At 43.8% G+C, this 25,117-nt stretch overlaps 1 protein-coding gene across 1 annotated transcript in view; it reads right to left on the reverse strand.

Annotated features, from left to right (window-relative positions):
• LOC126188421 (papilin) overlaps positions 1–25,117 on the reverse strand; it is a 193,875-nt gene that overhangs the window by 59,588 nt on the left and 109,170 nt on the right. Inside the window, exons 4-6 of the mRNA XM_049930025.1 lie at positions 21,216–21,403; positions 13,528–13,651; positions 2,815–3,055 (exon numbers count right to left, since the gene is read on the reverse strand). Coding sequence (XP_049785982.1) covers positions 2,815–3,055; positions 13,528–13,651; positions 21,216–21,403 — 553 coding nt within the window. The remainder of the gene's footprint in view (positions 1–2,814; positions 3,056–13,527; positions 13,652–21,215; positions 21,404–25,117) is intronic.

The following is a 25,117-nucleotide window of genomic DNA, read 5'->3' on the forward strand; positions in this document are numbered from 1 at the left end:
TGTGCTACAAACAGGTAAACTTTATTTTTGACACAATTGTTCACGTACTTAACGGTACTGTCGCTGACCTATTTTTTAATTGCTTTTACAACTTAACCATTTCTTTCGGCAAAATTTCCACTAGCAAAATTTATTTCCAAATCATTTCCATTATTCCATTTGCCGATCGTTACTGAATGAAATTACTCATTCAATAATGATAAAGTTATAACGTCTCCTGTTTCCCGCGGAATAATTATTATTTACTTCGGATTCGGACGCCTTATCCCGACACGGGTCAAAATTCATAATTCACGGTCATTGTTAACATGTAATTTCGCAAATCCCGGGAAGCAGGGGGGGGGGGGGCGATCCGTTACAGCCATGCGGATAAGATGCCTGTCATCTCGACTGCTAGTGATACGAGGCCGTTGGGATCCAGTACGGCGTTCCGCATTACCCTCCAGAACCCACAGATTCCATATTCTGCTAACACTCATCGGATCTCGACCAACGCGAGCAGCAATGTTGCAATACGATAAACCGCAATCGCGATAGGCTACACTCCGACCTTTATCAAAGTCGGAAACCTGATTGTACGCATTTCTCCTCCTTACACGAGGCATCACAACAACGTTTCACCAGGCAACGCCGGTCAACTGCTGTTTGTGTATGAGAAATCGGTTGGAAACTTTCCTCATGTCAGTACATTGTAGGTGTCACCGGCACCAACTTTGTGTGAATGCTCTTAAAAGTTAATCATTTGCATATCACAGCATCCTCTTCCTGTCGGTTAAATTTCGCATCTGTAGCACGTCATCTTCGTGGTGTAGCAATTTTAATGGCCAGTAGTGTATTTTTGACCGGGGCCAGGAGACACATGTGTACTTTGGAGTGAAACGCAGAGGTATGTCAAAGGGCGTTCACCCAGCCACTACCGTATGTGTGAACATGTACAGGTATCAGAACGGTCGTGGACACAAATCCGCATTTTAAGGCCCAGCACGTAATAAATGTAACTCCATCCTATGTTTGGAGTGCGGGACTTCGGCTGGTTGATTTCCAATAATAAAATACTAACAGCCGTTTTTTGGTTCTATTTTTAGGCAACCAGTTTCGACATTACATTTTGCTGATAGCTGTCCAAGGAGCGCACATGCCCGTGAGGAAAAAATCTTCACGATACCAGTTGACAGTGCTGCAATGGTTTCTGACACGAGGGTTACTCGGTATACGCAGGCCAGAAGAGACATAGTGTAATGCCGAAACCGGTTGCCTGACAAATAAAACCAAAAAACGGCTGGTGGTATTTTCTTGTCAACACGTAATGGAAGAGACGGAACTTGTCAATCGAGCGTCCTAGGAATAACTTTCTTTGCGGTTTTCTGTGGTATTGGTTTCCTTCGTAACTGTAGGCAGTAAACAACAGTTAAGAAATCAGTTGTAAAGTTACTTCAGTGGCCGGGTAAAGAACATGAGCTGGTAAATCGGATTAGTTGTAGTTACGAGTGTATACTGAAAATTATTGCCTCCGAATTTTTTATGCCGTTCTCAATATTGACTGGGATGTTACATGTATGTATATTACTCCGTCGACTTCCCTGTTTTGCAGACGGAAGTTGCAGCCATCTGCCGCTAGAGGTCTCTAAATTGTTGCATAACATGGTGATGTGTAATGTAACTATGCTGGAGCGTAAAAAACAACAAATTGTATTCCAGTTTCTAACCCCAGAAAACGTGCCTACAATATCGAGATGCATAGATCCTGTGTGCAGTGTTGATTTTATCGACAGAGGAAATTTGCAACAATGGGTTGTTGGTGTTCGTAATGAAGGATACGGTGGTGCTAGCCTCAGCGTGTGGACGACTGCATACGGCAACCAAATGGACTCATCAGAATACGGTTGATGAACTCATCACAAAAAATCGAGAGATAACACAAACCAGCTCTTAGGTGAGTGTGGCGTAATCACGAGAGCGTGTAAAGATCATCATTGCAGAAATGCGGTATAGAAAACAGAGTCACGGTGGGCACCTTATGTTCGCTCCTGAGGTGAAACATAGGGGAGTGAACACGTGTCAACAGTCTCATCTGAGTTTTGAGAGCAGGGTTGCAGGATTCCTTAACAACACTGTGACAAGTGATGAAAGCTGGTTCCACGATTCTGAGCCCGAAGGGAAGAGATTATTGATGGAGAACGCCTTCGAAGACTTCACTTTGAGAGTCACTGAACAACGCAAGCAGAGGTGCGGTTGTGTCTCCTTCAACAAAGTCAAACATTCTACTGCGACGATATCGACAGGGAGAAATGTGTTCGTCACCAGGTTGACCATGCTGAGAAATAAATAGATAGTCACGAAGAATAAAGATGGAGAATGTAAATAGTATAAAAATATTCTGCAGCTGATGCGGAACCATAATTTCAATTGGAAGTTTGTTCTTCATTGAATACGGCTGTTGTTTGTCAAAGAAGAGTCTCAGACTGGACTGCGGTGTTTCGTGCCATAGCAATGCAGGAATCACAGTAATATGGTGCGAACACAAGGAGGTGAAGACACCAGGTCAAATGGAGATTTGAGCCCTGCCAGGAGGAGGCTCGGATAGCCGAAGTAGTTGAGGCGACTTTTCGCGACAAAGGCGAAAAACGGGTTCGATAATGGTCCGGCGCAAATCAACATTTGTCCTCAGATATTCTGCAGCTGATGCGAAACCATAATCGTAATTTGCGAGTTCGTTCTTAATGCTGATAAAGTTTATTTTAGGTCATTACTTTTCAGCACACACTTTCATGTTGCGCTGCCTGCATGCGGTGAGCAGTGTAACGCAGTGCTTACCGTACTGGTAGTCGGTGTCTATGTCGTTGTCAGCGTCGCTGAGGTCTTCGTCGGTGCCGCCGCCGCTGCCTTCTTCGGAGGTGGAGTCCATGTCCACGTCATCATCGTCGTCGTCGGCGTCGGCGTCGCCGTACTCCTCCACGGCGACGGGCGACGTGTCGTTGGTGAGCGCCACGTCTGCGTCGCATTGTTCGGACACCGCCTCCGCGGAGGGCACCACGGTCAGCTGCTCCAGGTCGCCCTGCACACGTCACACGTCACACATCACGCGTCACTGCGCCAACGAGATACTATCCGAGTATAAATCATATACACTGAAGCGTCAAAGAAACTGGTATAGGCATGCGTATTCACGTACATATACAAACAGGCAGAATACGGCGCTGCAGTCGGCAACGCCTGTATGGGACGACAAGTGTCTGGTGTAGTTGTTACATTGATTACTGCTGCTGCAAGATTTAAGTGAGTTTGAACGTGGTGTTACAGTCGGCGCACGAGCTATGGGGTACAGCATTTACGAGACAGCGATGAAGTCGGGATGTTCCCGTACGACCATTGCATGAGTGTGCCGTGAATATCAGGAATCCTGTAAATCATCAATCTCAGACATCGTTGCAGCCGGAAAATGATCTTGCAAGAACGGGACCAACGACGACTGAAGAGAATCGTTTAACGTGACAGAAGTGCAGCTTTTCCGCAAATTACTGCAGATTTCAATGCTCGGGCATCAACAAGTGTCAGCGTGCGACCCATTCAACGAAACATTTTCGATATGGGCTTTCAGAGCCGAAGGCCGACTGGTGTACCCTTGATGACTGCACGGTTTACGCCTCGCCTGAGTCCGTCGACACCGAAATTAAACTGTCGATGACTGGAAAAATGTTGCCTGGTCGGACGCATCTAGTTTCAAATGGTATCGAGCGGATGAACCTGCAGGATATTGAGACAGCCTCATGAATCAATGGAACCTGCATGTTAGCAGGGGACTGCTCAAGCAGGTGGAGGCTCTGTAATGGTGTGGGGCGTGTGCAATTCGTGTGATATGGGACCCCTGATAGGTATAGATACGACTCTGACAGGTGATTCTTACCTAAGCATCCTGTCTGATCACCTGCATCCATTCATGTCCATTGTGCATTCCGACAGACTTGGGCAAATCCAGCAGGATAATACGACACCCCACGCGTACAGAATTGCTACAGCGGGGCTCCAGGAACACTCTTCTGAGTTTAAACACTTCAGCTGGCCACCAAACTCCCCAGACACGAATGTTTTTGAGCTAACCTGGGATGCCTCACCACGTGCTGTTCAGAAGACATCTCCATCCCCTCGTACTCTTATGGATTTATGGTCAGCCTTGATGATTCATGGTGTCAGTTGCCTCCAGCACTTCTTCAGGCATTAGTCGAGTCCATGCCACGTCGTGCTGGGGCACTTCTGCGCGATCGCGGGTGCACTAAGCGATATTAGGTAGGTATACCAGTTTCGTTGGCTCTTCAGTATATCTGTAGTGTATAAGGATGCTGAATATCTAAGCTAACGTGGTTGATAACTCAGTCCATGCAGTAATACAGGTTGTTCGGAAGTTCCCGCTACAGACTTCTAGGACACAAAGAGGGGCGTGAGTACATAATATATCGAACAGAAACCCATGTCCGGAAACCTACCGCTTCCGTAATGCAACAGTTTCGTATCAGACGTTTAACTCATCCAATTCTACTTCAGGAATTAAACTAGGAGTTACGCAGTACAATTATTAGGTAACGATTCGAAAGGAAACACAACGAAACACCCACTTCTCACTTAAGCACATTTGTTTGTATTAACATTTGAACATAACTTATTTGCATTATTCCAAAATTAAAAAAAAAAAAAACAGTAAACTCTGCTTACAGAACAGTACTGATCCATTACAACAATGGCTCGATGTGGCGACCATCAATGTTGTTACAGACAATGTACCTACGGAGCATGTTCTAGCACACGCTCTCTATCCTACCTGGCGTCTCTTCAATTTCTAGTGCGGCTCCAGAATTCGCGCCGGCAAATGTTTCTCTGACTCTGCGGTTCTAGCACGTTCAACGATAAACAAGACCCTTTACGAAGTAGTCCATAGAAGTAAAATCCGGCGGTAATTGCGGGCAGGCGGTTCGATTACCTTGGCCTATCCATCTTTTACCAAATGTCTGCTGAGATCTCTCCGAAACGACGTGAGATGTGAGATGGTGCACAATTATGCTGAAACCACATTTTCTAAGCGACCTTCAGTGGTCCAGCTTCACGTTATCCTGTCCACCCTATTCCATACCAGGAAAACAACTCTGAGACTTTTCTCTTTCTCTCAGCAGACGTGGACGCGTTACACATCTGAACTGAAATCGTCGTAAAACGGAAACCGTAAGTTTCCGGACACGGATTCTTATTCGAAATAAAATGTACTCAGTACTTCTACAAGTCCCAGTAGTCTGTAACGGGAATTTCTGAACAATCTGTATATAGAATCAAAATACACTACACTCTTAGCTTAGAATGCCCATCGAAGTTAATAGTGGAGGCTGGGGGAGGGGAAGGGGTGGAGTAAGACTCTAAAATTGCGAATTTTTATATAAATCGGTTACTAAAACAATTAGTCAGTTTAGAAACGTGTCACACCGCCAGAGCTAAATTTTATGTATGGCAGAAGAACTTAGAACACCCGAGAGAACTGATGGTTATCCATTGATACCAAGAAATGATCTGGCTCACTACTAAATCCTCTCTTCCACAATCCTCTTTATCGAAGAGTAACGCCTGCGCCCAACGTCCTCAGATATTTGTAGGACATAACAGAGTCTCTACAGTTACCGTCAGCAGCTCCCTCTAGTACCATGGAAGTTATTACCTGATGTCTTAGCACATGTCCTAACATCCTGTCTCTTTTTCTTTGCCAATATTTTCGCATGTTCTTCCCTGAGTTGATTCTGTGGAGAATATCCCCACTCCTCACCTTACCACACCATCTAGTTTTTTTGATTCATTCTATAGCACTGAATTTCAAAGTCTTTGATTTGATTGTTTTCTCGTTTTCCCACAGTCAATGTTTCACTACCATACAACGATGTGCTCCCATTGTACTTTCTCCAAAATTTATTCCTCACCTCTAGGCCTATATTTGGTAATAATAGACTACCCTTAGCTAGAATCTATACACATGGTATGTTCGTCCTGGGAGAGCACTCTATAGGCCCAGAACATGGGGCTGCGGCGGCGACTTGACAGCGTCCGTCCGTAGCATCACATGTGAACATGATTGCAGGTCTTTCTGCATGTACGTAGTTACAGCCCCATGTCTCGAGACAGCGAATGGGCGAGGTCTGGCCATATGTTCGCGCATTGTTAGCATTGCGTATTACAACTCGGTCTGTCGTGTCCCAGTTTGATCAGCGATGAGTTCTGCTGCAGTCGTAAGGGTTCACCATACACCAGTTCTGCAATGGATGCTCCTAAATCTGTTTTTAATACTATACGAATACCAAACAAAACCAGTGGAAGAGCCAACGACCAAGATTGTGCGTGGTAGATTAACGCGGCTTTCTGTGCCAGCTTGTGTCCATGCTTGTGTCCATTGCTTGTTGGGTGGTAAGCCGCGATATGATGGTGGTGGAAACCGCAGAGGTTGGCCAGTTCTGAGAACAGCACTGATTCGAATTGCCGCCACTGTTTTGACATATAAAGGGCAGCCGAAGCGTGCAAACCACAACGAAAGAAATACCCGTGCTACCGTTTACGTGGAAATGATGGAATCGCCTTCGCCCTTCTGGTGAAGCAGTCCACTGCACTGAGGAGGTAAGGGTATCTTTCCAACGGAAATACAAGTCCCACAACATCCAGGTGCACATGTGTGAATCGCAGCGCCGTAAGTGGGAATTCTCCTATCGCTTTGTGCCAACCTTGGCCCTCTGACAATCTAACTATTTGCCCAACTATGGTAGTCCATCTTTATATTGGGGCACACGAACGTGTCCGTCATTAGCTTGACGCTGGTGTTTATTCCCGGAGGAGTCAGCCCAAAAATGCTGTCAAATAATTTCCGTCGCTAACTATCAGGCACAAAAGGTCTCGGTTTTCCAAGTAATACGTCGCACGAAACTCGGAAAAGTTCACCAGTAGGTTGCACCTTCCGCAGACATAAATCGGATGTACCGTCGCATCGGAAATCGGCGAGTTGTTGGTCTGTCTCTTGCTCAGTGGCTAAGTTCTTTTAGTCAATAGCCTGCGAGGTCGATTACAACACGGGCAGGTAGTCCGACACGACGTTCTCAGCTCCTTTCATATACTGCAGGTCTGTCGTGAATTGAGTAATGAATTCAAGTTGTCTAAATTGTCACCATGAGCAGTCATCCTTGTTCCTACTGAAGGCGAAAGTAATCGGCTTGTGATCTGTGAAAACCGTGAATGGCCGAGCATCCACTTGTGGCCGGAAGTGTCTGACAGCTTCGTAAATTGCCAGCAAGTCCCTATCGTAATCGCTCCATTTAACTTGTTGCGACGTAAGCTTACGGGAGAAGAAGCCCAGGGGCTGCCAGTGGCCTTCGACATGCTGGCGTAGAACTGCGGCAATATCTTGCTGGCTTGTATCCGTAACAATTACCAGTCGCGCCTGAGAAACCGAGTGTGCCAATATGATTGCCTGACGTAGACACGCCTTGATCTTATCGAATGCTATTAACATCTCTGGTGTCAACCGCAAAGATCGTTTGCCGACTGCGTCCTTGCCATCTAGTGCTGACGTCAAAGATACCTGGATGGCAGCCGTGTTAGGCAGATGTTACCTGTAGAAAGTGGTGTAGTTGGTGATAACCGACGGGGCGAGCAATGTGGCAAGTTTGTCTTGCAGTGGGCTGATAAAGGCTGCTGTCACTTGTATCCCAACAACGCTGCCTAAAGTCTTCGAAGAAAATACTTTGATTCGTTGACCGAAATTCCGTATGCATCAATGCGTTGGGAAACAGTCTTTGGATGCAATTCGTGTAACTTCTCGGACGCCGAAAAAGCCAGGATGTCGTCGAGGTATGCGAAGTACTCCGTCGGCAAACTCTTGCCGAGCTTGAGCTGCATTTTTCAAACAAAACGACATACGGAGATATTCGAATAAGCCGAATGGTATCGTGACAGCCGTCTTCGGTATATTAGCAGGTGCGACCGGTATCTGCTGGAATGCTTTCCGACAATCTATGACACTAAACAAGGGCGTGGCAGCCAGCGCGGGGGTAAAATACCGATGGTATGTGGTATCGAATAATTATCGGGAATGGTACGGGTATTGAGAGCCTGGTAGTCTCCACATGGTCTCCAGATCCCGTCTTTCTTCTTTTCTAGATCAAATGGCGATGACCACACGTTGGATCTACGGACGACTGCCGAGCTCAATAGTTCTTCCACTTATGCCTTAGCTGCGGCGAAACGATCAGGAGCTAACCGGCGCGGGCGCTGAGACACTGGTTGACCGGGAGTACTCCTGTCGTGATAGACTGTGTTGTGCTTTACTGTCTGCGCGCACGGCACGGATTTGCAATTTGCTACGTGGGACGTCACCATCTGTCTGTCATCTAACATAGGCAGAGAAAGTCGTCCTAGGGTGCCCTTAATGCAATGCGTACCCCGACGGGTGTTCGACGAACCAATAACGACTTAAACTGCATAAAGAAACAAGATATCTGCACCAGATATTGCGTCTGACTCATCAGTAATCACGAATCCGAGGTCTACATCTCTCTTGGCGTTTTCCATAAGTCATTGTTGCTGCTGTGAGTTCTGATTGAGATGGAAGAAGCTTCACATTGCAACTTCTAACAGGCAATGCACTGACGTCCGAACCGAGTCGATTAGATAAGCGAGGCCGGATTAAACGTCTGTGACAAAAAGTCGATAGGACAGTGAGAGTAAAGAAGAAATGCTAATCACTAGCAGTTGCCTATCACTGCTCTCATCTCACAGTGGTAGGTGCTGGTGCTCGAACTCGCGACCGGAGACGACTATCGCCAGCCGCTGTTGCCATTTGGGTGATTGCAATGTGATATGCACAGCGTCACCTTGTTTCCGAAGCGACGGTGGTACCAAAGATACGCTACTTAGACACGTTGCTATCTTCCTTGTTCTTCTTGTATGTGTCTGCCTTACCTGCAAGCATTGTCGGTACCTGACGCCGTAAGCCGTCAGTGTGATTTCGTAGCTCGTCCAGTTGTCGAGTAACGTCCGTTTGTTGGAGTCGTCGTATCACTGCGGCCTCCTGTAGATCTGTCCTACTGCGTTGGAATGCCACACAAGGCGTATGCCCTGTGTTTAACGAGGCATAGACCTTGTCGGCTAGTGAGAGCAACGATGAAATATCACGTGCATCGGAAAGCGCCACAGCCGTTCTAACTCCCTGTGGCAACTGTACACGCCACACATGTTGTAGTGTCGTACCTGGAAACTCGGTGTCGTCGACTAAGCTTCACAGGTGTCGCCAAAACTCCGAAGGCGACTTAATTCACCTCATTTCGCCATGTAGTGCTTGTTGGAACAGTTGTTCCACTGCCGATGTAGCCGGTCCAGGAGTAAGTGTTTAAATAGTGTATACTTCTGCGCGGCGGGCGGGCAGAGGATTGCATCTCCGCTAATCGTCGGTGTTTTATCGCCGAACGCTCTAACGCGATCATAAATTTGGTTCCTTTCTTTTACAACGCCGTGGTATTGGAAAGATTGATCGAGCATTGTGAGCCATAACTCAGGTTTATCAGGAATGAACGCGGTGGGGGTATCTTCATCTTGATACTGTTATCCATCGAACGGACGTCCCTTGATGCAATAGAAAAGTTCAACGCAGCATTTTCCTGGTTTCCTAAGCCTCGTCGTAAATCTTCGATGTGCTTCAGCAAAGTGTCACTCCGATCCGTAATACAATTTGTGTCGCGCGGACGCGCCGACTCTGCGATAGTCGATACTGAACGGTGCTGTATTTGTTCGTCTACAATGGAATTCAGTATGCTGGTCACCACTTTAGCCAACTACAGCTTGTATGTGTCTACTAAAGAGATCCAACGAAGTAACCAGGCAATGACTTTTTATTTCGTAAAGCTCAAAAACTAATCAACGGAAAAATTTAAGTCAGCATAAAGAACAGTCATAAAAATCAAAGAGTAAAACAGATTGAAACTTCCTGGGTGATGGAAACCGTGTGCCGGGCCGAGACTCGAACTCTGGACCTTTGCCATTCGCGGGCAAGTGCTCTACCACCTGAGCTACCCAAGCACGACTCACGCCCCGTCCTCACAGCTTTAATTAGCCAGTACCTCATTTCCTACCTTCCAAACTTCGCAGAAGCTCTCCTGCATACTTTGCAGAACTAGCACTCCTAGAAGAAAGGATATTGTGGAGACATGGCTTAGCCACAGCCTAGTGGATGTTTACAGAATGAAATTTTCACTCTGCAGCGGAGTGTGCGCTGATATGAAACTCCCTGGCACATTAAATGACTTACGAAGCACATAATTCTGCATTTTTAATTAGATATAAAACCCATTTGTTTACTACACCATCATTTTCAAAGAACCTGAGTTTAATTAGGAGAATGTAACGATTCACTGAGTCAAATGCCTTAGACTGATACTAACCGATACTATTTCGTTTTTTAATGTTTGCAATGTTTGGTTAGTGCACAGGTAAATGGCAGTCTCAGTAGAGTAAACTGTCTGACATCCCAACCATAATTTACTGACGATATTATTGTTGATCAGGTAGGATACAATTCGAGAATACATTACCATCTCAAAACTTTTGAAAAATGATGTGAGTAGTGCTAGGGGTGATTGCTGAAATCTCTTCTAAGACGTATCTTGAAGAAGGGTTTAACAATGGAGGAAGTCTTTAGAATTCTGTTGAAAAACAGCATCATATGTAGATGGCTTTTTATTTATGACAGAATATATAATTTTCTTAATTTAGAAGGAAATTCTGACGATAAATGGGTATGATAAAATTTTATGAGAGTTGTTGTTTCAACATCTTACTGCTATTTTTCTCTTTAACTGTTCGTCCCTATATTTTCTACTATACCTAAGACATTTTCTACTGTACCTCAACATTTATTGCGCTTCAGTTCTACTTAATATTGAAGTTATCCTGCTACTCGTATGTAGATAGTTGTTCTATCTCTAGTATTACTACGTTACATATAGACTTAAGTCTTATTTCTGACATAATGTGCATGTTTCTATTTTTTTAAATATCTCTTCTTAGTAGTCTGTGTAGTTTTTGTTGTGATCAACTGCTGCAAGAAAGAAATAGAAAAATTTCTGTTTTTCCTTTACAAGGTACACGTTTTAATCCATCTAAAAATCAATTGCTTTTTACATGGCTGTTTGATGTCGTTTCTGATTAGCAATATTCGGAAAGCTATTATCAAACAATTACATTAATTTATCATGGAAAATATTTAATTTAATGTTGGCATTTGGTTTTTTATGAGTTTCACCTCATGTCATCTCCTGCTAAGTATTCTTAGAAGCATTTGTTCTGGAGCCTGAATGAACTACATTTCTCCAGAGACATATGAGTCTCGACTTTTTCTCCAATAAGGACAGAAGCTTATAACGTTTCCTGGTAAAACATGCTTTTTAACTGTGCAATTACAATTTTATTTATATATGTAGACACTGATTACGTCTGTGGTCTCTGAATAATAAAAGAATAGAGGCAATTATGTTATATTTTGTATTTTTAAAGGATTAAGTACTGGATTTGTGAAATAATATCTGTGTCGGCGAGTTCTGAAACCGCCACAGAAAAGAATTAGTAAAGAAAAACTCAGAGATTTTATGACAATCAGCCATTATATAAATAGTAGTGTAAGAATAATAATGTCGTTATCGTCTTCTTGGAGTCACGTAGAGAGGAGGAATCTGTGACGCTATGTTTAACGCATAGGTAGCTTTCATTTGTCAGGATTGTAAGCAGGACGCCATTATGCGCTGATTATAAAGAAAGGTGTGTGAACTTGTTATTATTCGCGTTTTAAATATAGTTATTTAATGAGAACTCTCATGGTATTATTAGGAAGCTTGCCTGGTATTTTATCCATTTATTCAAGACATTTCCAGCTTTCTAAGTAGTGTTCGTGGTGCAGAGCTGCGACACCGCAGAGCGAGCCGCCGCCGCGGCAGATTCAAATCTGATAATAAGGGCAATCAGGTAAAAAGTGAATTTAAAATTATTTCTTACAGCAGTCCGAGATCGCAGTACAAAGCAGCGATTTTACGTTGTGTTTCACAGGCGGACGCGGGCTGCTAATATTGTAAACTTTAACAGTCTCAAAGTTAAAATACTTTCATGTTTCTAAAGGAAATCTTGCTATGCAAAAATTCTGGACTAGTAAAAGTTATAGAAAAACTATTTTCTTGTTAATAATGATAGTTTCACGCTCTAGTGTTAGCAGTGGTACTGATTAATAATTAATGTTGACGAAAAATCCGCTCCAAGGTTTGAGGTTCTTTAAACATTGCGTACGGTAACTTCATTATTTTTGATAACAGAAATAATTTCCGAACATTTTTACGGTAGTTGTAGCAGAGATGGATATGTTGTGTTTTCTATTGAGTTACAGTAACAATACAATGTTCATTTAATACGAAGCCAGATCCAGTATAATAATAATCATTAATCTCATTTTTTTGCAACAACATATTTTAGCACATACATTTAAACAAAGTAAACCATTGTACAGAAAAAATAGTGCAGCCTGAAAATCTGAAGCAGTGAATTTGAATTTATGCCATGGCCAGGCCTTGAATCCGGGTCTTCTGCTTACCAGGCAGATGTGCTAGGCTGCACACAAACGTAGGGTTATGGCTGCCAGAGCTGCATTAACTGCCTAAGTCCAATGCCCTCCCCAAGAAACACTTCAGTTGAAACCTTCAGCCCATATACCCTTTCTGACATCATCACTATTGCCGAGGCTCTCCGACATTGGAATGGCACCCCAACTTTGCACGTATTGGGGAGATCCCACCGGTACCTCAGATCTATTGATCTGAAAATTACACTTTTCCAGAGACATATGAAAAGGGAGAATGGGCTAAAGTCTTGAATTGAAGTTCGTATTAGGGAAGGCAATGGATTTAGGTTGTCTATGCAGCTGTGGTAGTCACAATTGTACCTTGATATTGTCGTAGAACATCTGCCTATTAAGCAGGAACCCTGGGTTCAAGTCCAAGCTGTGACACAAATTTTAAATCATTGCTTCAGCTTCTATTCAGTTTTGGCCTCATTAATTGTTGTAACTAATTTTCAATGATTATAATCAACACTCTAAGGGTCTGAATTACTTATCCTAACTGTGTATCATGATCAGATAGAGTATCTGTTACTAGGTATATAGTTATTTCCTTGCTGCGAGCTTCATCGAAGAAAATATTATTAGTTTATGGACATTATTCACACATGTTGGAAAATTATTTATTGAGTTCAAATCGTGATATCCAAATAAGATTTTCATATTATTTTTGCAAGCTAAACCCACATTACTGCCAGCATAGAACAGTTTTACCAAATTGATGATTAATTTTGATTGACTTTTTTCGATGACTGTAGGACTGTAAATTTACGTGAGAGGTTTCTTGTCGCCTAGGAGAGAAGCAGAAGAGTAGTGATGTAAACGTCACATCTTGAGCGTTCTCTAAAGATGGTTGTGCTTACCATGAACAGGTAGCCAATGACGACGTCAGCGTCCTGGGGCGTGTCCAGGGAGTTTCTCCTCAGGATGTTGGTGCTCACCCAGCGGCAGTCCAGGTAGCTGCGCACCGTGTGGTCTCCGTGTAGCCTGACCACGAAAAAAAGAGGACGAAACTTAGTTAATCCATTATCATACTACTTTCACCTGTATGGACTAGGAGGATATTTGAAACGTAAAAAATTTGATTTGATCATCCAGTGGAATTAAATTCTCTTTCATGCATCTAATAGGTAAGTTTGGCGAGTTACATCTTGAAAACTTTTTTCGAGTGGCATTGTGCCTCCTAAAAGAAACGTTAAACTAAGTGAATAAGGATGATAACTGTAAGTTTGCAAGAGAGGGATGCAACCCTACGATCCTACTGTTCATTCTATAAATCAGAAAAACAATGACGGAAAGGAAAGTGTTTCAGCCGTGGGATGAAAAATTAAGAACAGACAGCAATACTAACAACTGCTAGTTCCATTTAAGAATTCTGTAATTAAAGTACCTTTGGAAGGAGACTACATGTCGTTTAGTGACAACTTTTTCATAATTAATCCAAGCTAAAATTTATTTACGATACACTAAACGATTCCAGGAATACTTCAGACTATTAGCATAGTTGATTCACCCGTTGCTCTCAAGGTGAACAAATGTTTCCACACACACACACACACACACACAGCTCTTACGTTTTACACATTTCGGTATAACTACTGAAACTGTTAACTTTGTAAAGCACTAATTTGTGGCTCCCATGTGAGGAAGGCGGTGGTGGGGGGGGGGGGGGGGGGGAGGGGTGATAATGTACAATTTCTTCCAGGAATTCTGTATAGCGCTTCCTAAATTCTAAAGTCGGTTACCATTTCTCCTGAAGATCGTTTTTTTTTTTTTTTCGTAAGAGTTACAACAAACAGTCTGTCATACGATCCTTGTCTAACGGTTACTGCGGAGATGGAACTTGTAAATGAGGTTTCTCTCTTAAACTTTCAAACATATTTAAGGTGATTTAGTAATTAGTTTCCCCATAATTCTGTAAACGGTTGTTCACTGGCCATTCTAATAATAGGGGCACAATTTCTGATTCTTCTGGTCGTGGAGGCCCGCTTATTTACGGAAGAATTTCTTGTCAATCTTTTAGCTCATCACGCCGTGATATAGGGGCCCTGTTCCTGTCACACATTGGAAAATACCAAAAGCAATAGTTCACTACCACCAGCTGCCCCTTTTTGAAATGGCTGTAACCTTTAAAAAATAGGTTAAAGAGGATGAATAAACAAATGAGCAAGTTGCGGGAAAAATAATTCTTTCTGTGCATAACTGTAGTGAAGCGATGGAGAAAAGCTAATTCTCAAAACTGTAAGAGAACAGAACTTAGGAAGTTTCAGAAATTTGTCGCTCGCAACTGCATTTATGTAACGTGGCTTATGATCCTAATAAACTAGGGCATGAACCAATTTTTAATTTTTTAAAAATTAGTTTCACGTTCCTAGGAAATTTTGCAACTGCCATTATCTCACATAACGCAAGGATTTTATCGCAAGGACAGCAATGTAGATCAAGAGTTACAAGACAATTAATCATTTCAAACACAAACGTTTGGACAACTTCACTTGTGTTTCACAATCAAAAATCACTTAATAGAAAAAGAGAAATTGTTACTCTCTCTTGATGTCACTTCAATTCAAATGCATGTTCATTCCTAAGAGACCTAACTGGTGAGGTCATCGGTCCCTAGACTTACACACTACTTAAACTAACTTATGCTAAGAACAACACACACACCCAAGCCCGTTGGAATACTGGAACCTACGGTGGGAGGGGCCGCGCAATCCGTGACATGGCGCCTCTAACCACTGGGGCACTCCGACCGGCCATTTCAATTTGAATAGGAAAAAAACATCGACCACGTAATTCCTTTAAACGTGTAAACGAGATTCAGTATTTAATAAGATGTAAGAAATTATCTTAAGTTCAATTACGAAGGGTTAATCATTTAAACATGTGTGTAAGATAACTTTCGATTAAGTAACTTCCACTGCAGTTTTAATGAGAATATTTCCATTCGTGAGGAATATGTTGGTTATCAGGCGCTTACAGTCTTTTCTTACCGCTTAAAGCGGAAAATATAGCACACTTTTTCAAAGAAATAACGAGTAAATAAAAAATATAGTTCTTGTTCAGTTGTGGTTGCACTTGGTTTGGCTGGTTGGTTGGTTGCATTGGGGGAAGAGATCAAACAGCGATGTCATCGGTCCTGTTGGATTAGGGAAGGATTCGGAAAGAATCACGTAAAATCTAAACCAGAATGGCCGGACTCGGATTTGAACCGTAATCCTCTCGAAATGAAATCAATCTCAAGGTGTGCTAACCACTGCGCCACGTTGCTCAGTCACTTGTTTTGAATGGGGCGAAATGACGAGTAGTTGCATTACTTTCCTTTCCTTTTTTTCTGGCAATTATAAGTTTTCTTAGTTTTTGATAACTTCAATCTTAGAAAATAAAGGGGAGGAGGAATAGGGCTACTGAAGTTACATCGGTAGACAATTTGTTAGTCACACAATCGTCTATGTGAATAAAACGTCACTAAATGAAGAAGGTGGGTTTACCAGACCAAACTGGTGCATCAACGGTCCGCCAGATGAATACGGACACGACGAGTGCAAACAAAAGGATTTTATGGATTCCATGACTAAAGAGAATAGAATGCTACTGAACGTAGTGTAGTTTCAGTGAAGTAGATACAACTCACGCAGTATTAACAGTTTAATGTCTTATGTTTGAACTGGTAACATCTCGTTTTGTTGAGCATCACTCATCTTAGTCAATTCTCAGAATATAGTTACTGATGATCATAGTGTGAGGCTAAAAACAGAGAGAGAATGAATGAGAGACAGGAAGTAAACTACATCTCTGGCAATTGATTATCGTCTATCTCTACTTCTGTGTCTACCTGGGCTGCAATTGTTGTACACCGGCCTTCGTTCCTGGGTTCCACTCTAGTTACTACTGAAATACACAATTGTATGCGTAGCAGTAACTGACCTTATGTGTGCTGAACGTTTCAGATCATATCAACAACATCCTTCCTCCCTTGCGAAACAGAGGGTATCCTTGCGAGTTTAGAGAAAATGCTTCGTAATCACAGATCGACGATAAGAGAAGGTGTCAATAATTTTGCGAAAACTGACTCGAATGAAAGTAACAATAGAAGTAAGAGCGTCACATTAAATGAGGGTTCAAAAACGAACCATAGACGAAATCGTGGCAAATGTATGGATAAGAGTCGTCATTGAAATATTTTATGAAATATTGTCCTAGTTAGTGCTAACGTACGAGAGTTATTCGTTTATTAAGGTCGCAAAATGGAAACCACAGCGGAAACGAAAAAGCTTTTATTCGCAACAGTTAGCTACATCTTCGAACTGCTTCCCTATATAGTAGCCACTCCTGCCTAGATCTCTGTCTTAGCGTTGTACAAGCATTCAAATACTTCGTCGTAGAAGGCAGCTACGTGCGATTTCCGCCAATTCTTTACGCTGGTCAGCAGCTCGTTGTGGAACGGTGCAAAAGGGGTGTAGCTGCTTCTTGATGGCGCACGTATCCACATCGCAATTGTCTTAACGCAGACGTTAGCCAACTCGAGTGGGAGACACACGAGTAAACGCCTTGTAATACTTATGTCTCCCCACGCAATTATCACACTTTCGATGTTCTAAATGGTTCAAATGGCTCTGACCACTAGGCGACTTAACTTCTGAGGTCATCAGTCGCCTAGAACTTAGAACTAATTAAACCTAACTAACCTAAGGACATCACACACATCCATGCCCGAGGCGATGTTCTAAGAAAAGCCTTGAAGGTTCAACGATCCGTGTCGGACGAGGAAGTGCTGCTGGCAGTTATGGACTTCTTCACGCAGCAGGACACAGTGTTTTCCCAAAATATTATCTTCGAACTATCCTACGTACGTATAAATATTACCCTCTCTTTCCCTCTTTTCAACTTACTGTAACTACTCTAGCAATTGTGGTAAAAGGAAAACAGTTAAATTGTGTTTGAAGAAATACGTTATGCTATACTGAGTTGTCACTGAACTTTAGCCATCTGTTTGGGACAAAAATGAGATTTTACAGCCTTTCCGACGAACAGTCATTATAGCCTATATTTGCAATAGATACATAAATCCTGTTATAAGGCCGTCAATTTTGTGATAATACAGTTCATTTCATTTCAAACACCAACAAACTTTTAATATGGTAACAGTCATGACCATCTTCTCGTACTATAAAAGGAAAGATGAAAATATATGGTGCAAACATAAAATATGTAAAATGTTTGCCAATTTGTTACTATTAATTACAAATTCTTATACACTCCTGGAAATGGAAAAAAGAACACATTGACACCGGTGTGTCAGACCCACCATACTTGCTCCGGACACTGCGAGAGGGCTGTACAAGCATTGATCACACGCACGGCACAGCGGACACACCAGGAACCGCGGTGTTGGCCGTCGAATGGCGCTAGCTGCGCAGCATTTGTGCACCGCCGCCGTCAGTGTCAGCCAGTTTGCCGTGGCATACGGAGCTCCATCGCAGTCTTTAACACTGGTAGCATGCCGCGACAGCGTGGACGTGAACCGTATGTGCAGTTGACGGACTTTGAGCGAGGGCGTATAGTGGGCATGCGGGATACCGGGTGGACGTACCGCCGAATTGCTCAACACGTGGGGCGTGAGGTCTCCACAGTACATCGATGTTGTCGCCAGTGGTCGGCGGAAGGTGCACGTGCCCGTCGACCTGGGACCGGACCGCAGCGACGCAGGGATGCACGCCAAGACCGTAGGATCCTACGCAGTGCCGTAGGGGACCGCACCGCCACTTCCCAGCAAATTAGGGACACTGTTGCTCCTGGGGTATCGGCGAGGACCATTCGCAACCGTCTCCATGAAGCTGGGCTACGGTCCCGCACACCGTTAGGCCGTCTTCCGCTCACGCCCCAACATCGTGCAGCCCGCCTCCAGTGGTGTCGCGACAGGCGTGAATGGAGGGACGAATGGAGACATGTCGTCTTCAGCGATGAGAGTCGCTTCTGCCTTGATGCCAATGATGGTCGTATGCGTGTTTGGCGCCGTGCAGGTGAGCGCCACAATGAGGACTGCATACGACCGAGGCACACAGGGCCAACACCCGGCATCATGGTGTGGGGAGCGATCTCCTACACTGGCCGTACACCACTGGTGATCGTCGAGGGGACACTGAATAGTGCACGGTACATCCAAACCGTCATCGAACCCATCGTTCTACCATTCCTAGACCGGCAAGGGAACTTGCTGTTCCAACAGGACAATGCACGTCCGCATGTATCCCGTGCCACCCAACGTGCTCTAGAAGGTGTAAGTCAAGTACCCTGGCCAGCAAGATCTCCGGATCTGTCCCCCATTGAGCACGTTTGGGACTGGATGAAGCGTCGTCTCACGCGGTCTGCACGTCCAGCACGAACGCTGGTCCAACTGAGGCGCCAGGTGGAAATGGCATGACAAGCCGTTCCACAGGACTACATCCAGCATCTCTACGATCGTCTCCATGGGAGAATAGCAGCCTGCATTGCTGCGAAAGGTGGATATACACTGTACTAGTGCCGACATTGTGCATGCTCTGTTGCCTGTGTCTATGTGCCTGTGGTTCTGTCAGTGTGATCATGTGATGTATCTGACCCCAGGAATGTGTCAATAAAGTTTCCCCTTCCTGGGACAATGAATTCACGGTGTTCTTATTTCAATTTCCAGTAGTGTATTTAGTACGAAAAAGCTTTGTTCAGCAAATACAACCTATTTATATGCCTTGTATATCTTTAGGTATGAACTAAATGCATTTAGAATTTATTTTAAATTAATTCGTCAACGTGTGCTATAATTTTATTTTCTCATAGTTAGATTCAGTGCCCCTTCATTCGTTAATGGTCTCAGGTATTACAGAGAAAGGGCGAGGGAATGAGGATGTACAGAGGGGTCCAAAAAATGTATCCACTGTTTAAAAGTCCATAACTTGCAAACTAATTGACGGAGTTGCCTCATGTTTGGTGAGAGTTTAGTTAAAGTCCAACTTAACGATATCACTGTAGGTGTTCGAAATGGTCACCATAAACATCAACACACAAACGATGCTGCCGAACTGCAGCACGAACTACTGACTGCACCGTGTTCAGTTGGATATTTGCACATGAATGTACGATGAATTCTCGAAGTTCGTCCATTGTGCGTGGCTTTTGTCAATAAACGATGTCCTTTACAGTTCCCCACAGGTAAAAGTCCAGAGGAGTTAGGTGTGGGAAATGTGGTGGATACTCCATAGCACCTCTGCGGCCTATCTATCTTCCTAGTAGATTTTCGTCGAGATACGACTTAACACGATTTTGGTAGTGGGCTGGGGCACCATCTTGTTGAAAATAAACTCTTCCGTCTCCTTACAAGTCTCAGATGGCAGGTAAAATGGATGTCTGAAGCATCTGAAGGTACACCTCACCGGTAACTGTGCAGTCAAAGAAGAATGGCCCAACCAAGCCCCGGTAAGACAACCCACACCACACATTTAGTCCTGGCAAATTCACGGCTTTTTCTACATGGACGTTCGGATTTTCGAAGGCCAGATAGATGCAATTTTGGCGATTTACTGTACCATTGAGTTTGAACTGTGTCTCATCAGACCACACAATCATCTCTGCAAATTCTTCATCGTTCCGCACCATGTTAGTAAACCACTCGCAATACTCCATTCTACGATCTGGGTCGTCCTCGTTCATTGCGTGTAGCAATCGTGGGATGTAGCACTTCCACTTTGCTGTCTTCAAAATTCGCCGAACACTTGAGCGACTCACTCCAGTTTCACGGACACGCTGTCTCACAGACTTCTATGGTGAGCGAGTGAATTGTAGTAACACACGACGGGAGTTAGTTGGACTTGTTACTGTTACAGGCCGTCCAGATTGTTGTTTGTGTACATCTTTAACACAGCCTTCGGCTTCAAACTTGTCTCGAATGCGACGAATCGTTAAACGTGTGGGTGGCTCTGTATGGTACTCATTTCGCCATTGGCGTTGAACCTCATTAATGTTTCCGTACTTAAAATACCACTTCAAAACTGACTTCCTTTCATCTAATGTAGGCCTTGCGCTAGCCATGTTTACTCGAGTAACTAGGTGCAACTAAGAACAAAACACTGACTATCTGGCGACTGTCATCTGACAAAGGAAAACAAATTCAATAAAACGGTAGTGTGTCGATTGCCGGAACTACAAACTATTACACTACCAAAGATGAGACAACTCCGTCAATTAGTTTGCCAGTTATGGACTTTTAAACAGTGGATACATTTTTTGGACCCCTCTGTAGAACATCTTCCCCAGAAAAATTGATTCATTAATCGTACAAGGATACATGTTATGGCACCCAAGCATTGTTAAGGTGGCGCTGATATGAGCAGGAGGGGGAAATCAGTAGTGTGACAGAGACTACAAGACGATATATGATGAAAAATGTTTGGTGTAATTGTTGCACAGCGACGTAAAGCTTATCACAAAACAATAAAAAGAGCATGACAGCATTCTGCTAGTGACAAGGTCTATGACTAAAAGGAAAGGAGGAGGAGGCACAGTGTTTGTGGCTCACCCTATGGCGACGTGGTGCCAGCGGCCGTCCTGGATCTTGAGGCCGGGCAGCGCCACCAGCTGGGTGCTGCCGTTGGTGGCGGCGTGCACCAGCCGCATGCCCTCGCCGTCCCCGGACACCTCCAGCGACAGGTAGGCGTCCTGCTGCCGGCGCGACCGCAGGCTCAGCACCGTGCCCTGCGACCGGCCCTGCCGGGAGCAAAGGGGCCACACCTCTAAACTCTTTGTAAACCGTTGTACAATACTTAGATTTTTGGCCTGCAACCGCCAAATTTCTAATCCTTTCATTAATATTTCGACATTTTTACCATCTGGCCATCCTCCGAATGAGCTTCCATTCATTTACTAATTTATTCACTCTTCATAATTACAGCCTATAATCTGCAAAGCTAAAATAGGCCATAAATTTTTGTGTATAATCAAAAGAGTATAGAATAATTATTTATATGTAGCACTAGCAGAAACTGCAAAGAAAAAATCCCACTATAGCAACCTACTACAAAAAAACCATTGCATTACAACAAAGACGTAGAAAAAGCAAATTACCATACTTTCAACCATTACAAACTAACTTTAACCCCTTAATTAATTACCCAACTCCTAGTAGTATTTTTGGTACTAAAGTTATTTTTTTTTAATTTGTTTCCGCTACTGTTCCTTCTTTCTTTTGTTTCTCGGGCCTTTGTCCCGCTCGAACGCGGGGTCGGCTTTTTTATGACGGATTTGGCAGTGTTAATGGCGGAGGGTGGCCGGATGCCCTTCCTGCCGCCACCCTGAACCCCCGCGACGGAAGTAGTGTACCCCAGCTGTCTGCGTCTAGTGTAAGTCATGAAATAGTGCGAACGTTTTCAAATGTCTGTGAGTGGTGTAACTGAGGCGGAACTGGGTGACCAGCCTGGTATTCACCCAGCAGGATGTGGAAAACCGCCTAAAAACCACATCCACGCTGGCCAACATACCGGCCCTCGTCGTTAATCCGCTGGGTGGATTCGATCTGGGGCCGGTGCGCCTACCCGAGTCCAGGAAGCAGCGCGTAAGCGCTCGCGGCTACCCTGGCGGGTTTTGTTTCCGCTGCTGTATCCGCCCTCAAATGAACCCAGTCAACACCCAGTGTCTGCTATATTCTCTGGACGCAGGGCACCGTGGCAGTATCGTTTCCACTGTGGCAAACTAATTTCAGGATTCGCTATATCTTCTTAGAATCCACATTTCCGCAATCACTTGCACAAACACAGTGAACAGTCCTGAAAAGTGTATCATCCAGTCATTGTCTTTGCGTCTGTTGCCTTCTGTCCAGTGTTCGGAAAGCTGCCTTGCCCGGATGGCAACTTGCTGAAATGGGATTGAATGTCTCGTGAAGTCCTCCTTGGCCTTTCTGGACGCTGCGGTTGTAGTGTTATCGTCAGGCGGCAGGCACACTTTCTACACTCCGTGATGCCTTTGGGGTCCAGCATCATCAGGGCCTATCGACCATAATCCGCTGTGTCTTAGTGGACCACAAAGTCCCACAGTCTGTACTACGGAGGGTCCATACTACCGCAGGCGCTATAATCATTTGTCATTTCTTGAAGTGCTATTTTAAGCTTAAAAGTTACATTGGTGCGATATTTAACTGTCTTTGAGCGGAGCCAAAACAATACTGCTTAGATACTAAACAATGGAAGTTCGTGAATTTTCATAGCCAAGCGAAGAGTGAAAATTGACAAATGGAGTTTCAAATTGACCGCCGTGGATCTTCTAAAAAAAATTAGTTCCTTTAAACGAATAATGACGATTAATTATAGTATTTCATTCATCCTGAATAAGAATTGAAATTATAAGAAAAAAACAGTGCAATATTTTATGAAATAAATTCTCTACAAGTAAGAGAAGCAACAGGTTAGAGAAACATATAACGCCTCTTTGAATGAGACTCATATTCATCTACAATGTGAAGAGCTGACTGAGAATCTAAAATTCAGTGCTGGGCTACATAACCCACCAGTGAAATATCCTCTAGTACTCCCTAACATTCTAAGATTAACTTAAGAAAGATAAAGAATGAAAGATCGTCCGAATAGGACTTCAGGGTCCAACGGTACCGACCGGCCGCCGTGTTGTCCTCAGACCGCAGGCGTCACCGGATGGGGATACACATTGGTAAGTGGTCAGCACACCGCTCTCCCGACCGTTGTCAGTTTTCGTGACTAGTGTCGCTGCTTCTCAGTCAAGTAGCTCCTTCATTGGCCATAAAAGTGCTGCGTGCACCCCTCTTGCCCACAGTCCTCAGAAGACCAGGACGGTGACGCATTCAAATGCTAACTATTGCCCGACGGTGTTCAACTTCGGTGATATGACGTAGACCGGTGTTACCACTGCGGCAAGGTAGCTGTCATTCTAAGTTAAAGATTGAATTTTAATTTCTCAATCGGCTCTACATTTTCTGATGATGATCCGAGTCACATTGTATTTCTTCCTTTTAGACAAATTATTTCACGAAATATCTTTGAATTTGGAGCATGTGGGAAGCCTGTCGTCAAAAATACGTCGCATGCTGGACAGAGAACTACAGTGAACATTCACCCCCAATTGAAGACCGGAGCAATTTGGCGTTCCGTCATGGATAAGTGGGGTCCACAAGATTCCTTTCGACTATTTATACACCGTGCTGAAGACGCGTATGTCCCATAACGAGGGGCACACATGGCTATCATAGACCGATATATCAGCTGTGGCAAAGCACTGACATTAGCCACACTGAGATGTACGACAATGACGAAATTCTAGCGTCCACTTCATAATTTTGGGACTCAGCTCTAAAAGGTGGACGTTCATTTGGCGAAGGATATAATTAATAGGGATTTCGGTTGCACATAAGACACCGCATGGAATCCGACCCTTTTTCTTTTCTCAAACAGCGAAGACACTACTGTAGTGCAACTCCGATTGTTCCTTCAATATTTCAACATGGATAGAGGGTTTACCTATAGATCACTTCATATAGATATCTTTACCGCCGAAGAACATCTGATGCCCAATTGTATTCTGTGGCCGCATGCATAGAAATATGGTCTCGTGTTTAAACTAGCTAATACAAATGCGGCATCTGCATTCTGACAGGTCACTCGCAAGATGGTCGAAAGGTACACGGCCGAATTGTATGTTGAGGATTTCCTGAAATACATTGGATGAACTAATATGCCACGAAAATATAACGATGCAACTCATATACTACAACTCGTCAGGTCGATCTTTAATGGATAAATACAGTTTCTATATAGGCTGTCGCTAACTTTAAGGACCGTAGTGGAGTATTTGACTGTAGGAAATTAACAGTTGGAAATGAATATTTCTGGTAATACGAGATCTTGAATTGGCAGTGAATTTGAAACTTTTGTCTGTCTACCGCTTGTGTTTCAAAGCAGACAAATGCCTGCCTCATGGATGTTGGTGGCGCTTCATTGAAAAAAACCACACATTCGTCTGTGATATGACCACAGTGAAGCAGACCACGATTCGTTATGAGTAGTTGTGGAAAATATAGCATTGCTCGTCACAGAAATTTGCAGACGTTCATTTGATACTTAGTGGAACCGGATGTAAAGTCCGGAAAGCCAAACAAATGTACCACAGTAAAAAATTTAACGAAAGAATGAAACTTATCTTCGTCTCGTTTTCCGAGCTTCCGACGCGCTGGCCTAAATTTCCCTCGTGGCCACAGGCCGCAGACAGAATACACGCACTTTTACAGATGTGAGGTGCCAGAGGCATATTACGTGACGTTCTGCTTCTAAAATAAAAAATGGAGCGTTTTTAAGTAGACCAGGATTAACTGTTACCAGGACTACACTTCAGAAAACCGTCTTAAATAGCGTAGCCAGCCTCGTTTTGAGACGCGAGACAATTAATATATGACCTTCTGAG

This window comes from Schistocerca cancellata, chromosome 5, assembly GCF_023864275.1.
Source record: "Schistocerca cancellata isolate TAMUIC-IGC-003103 chromosome 5, iqSchCanc2.1, whole genome shotgun sequence".
Taxonomy (NCBI): domain Eukaryota; kingdom Metazoa; phylum Arthropoda; class Insecta; order Orthoptera; family Acrididae; genus Schistocerca; species Schistocerca cancellata.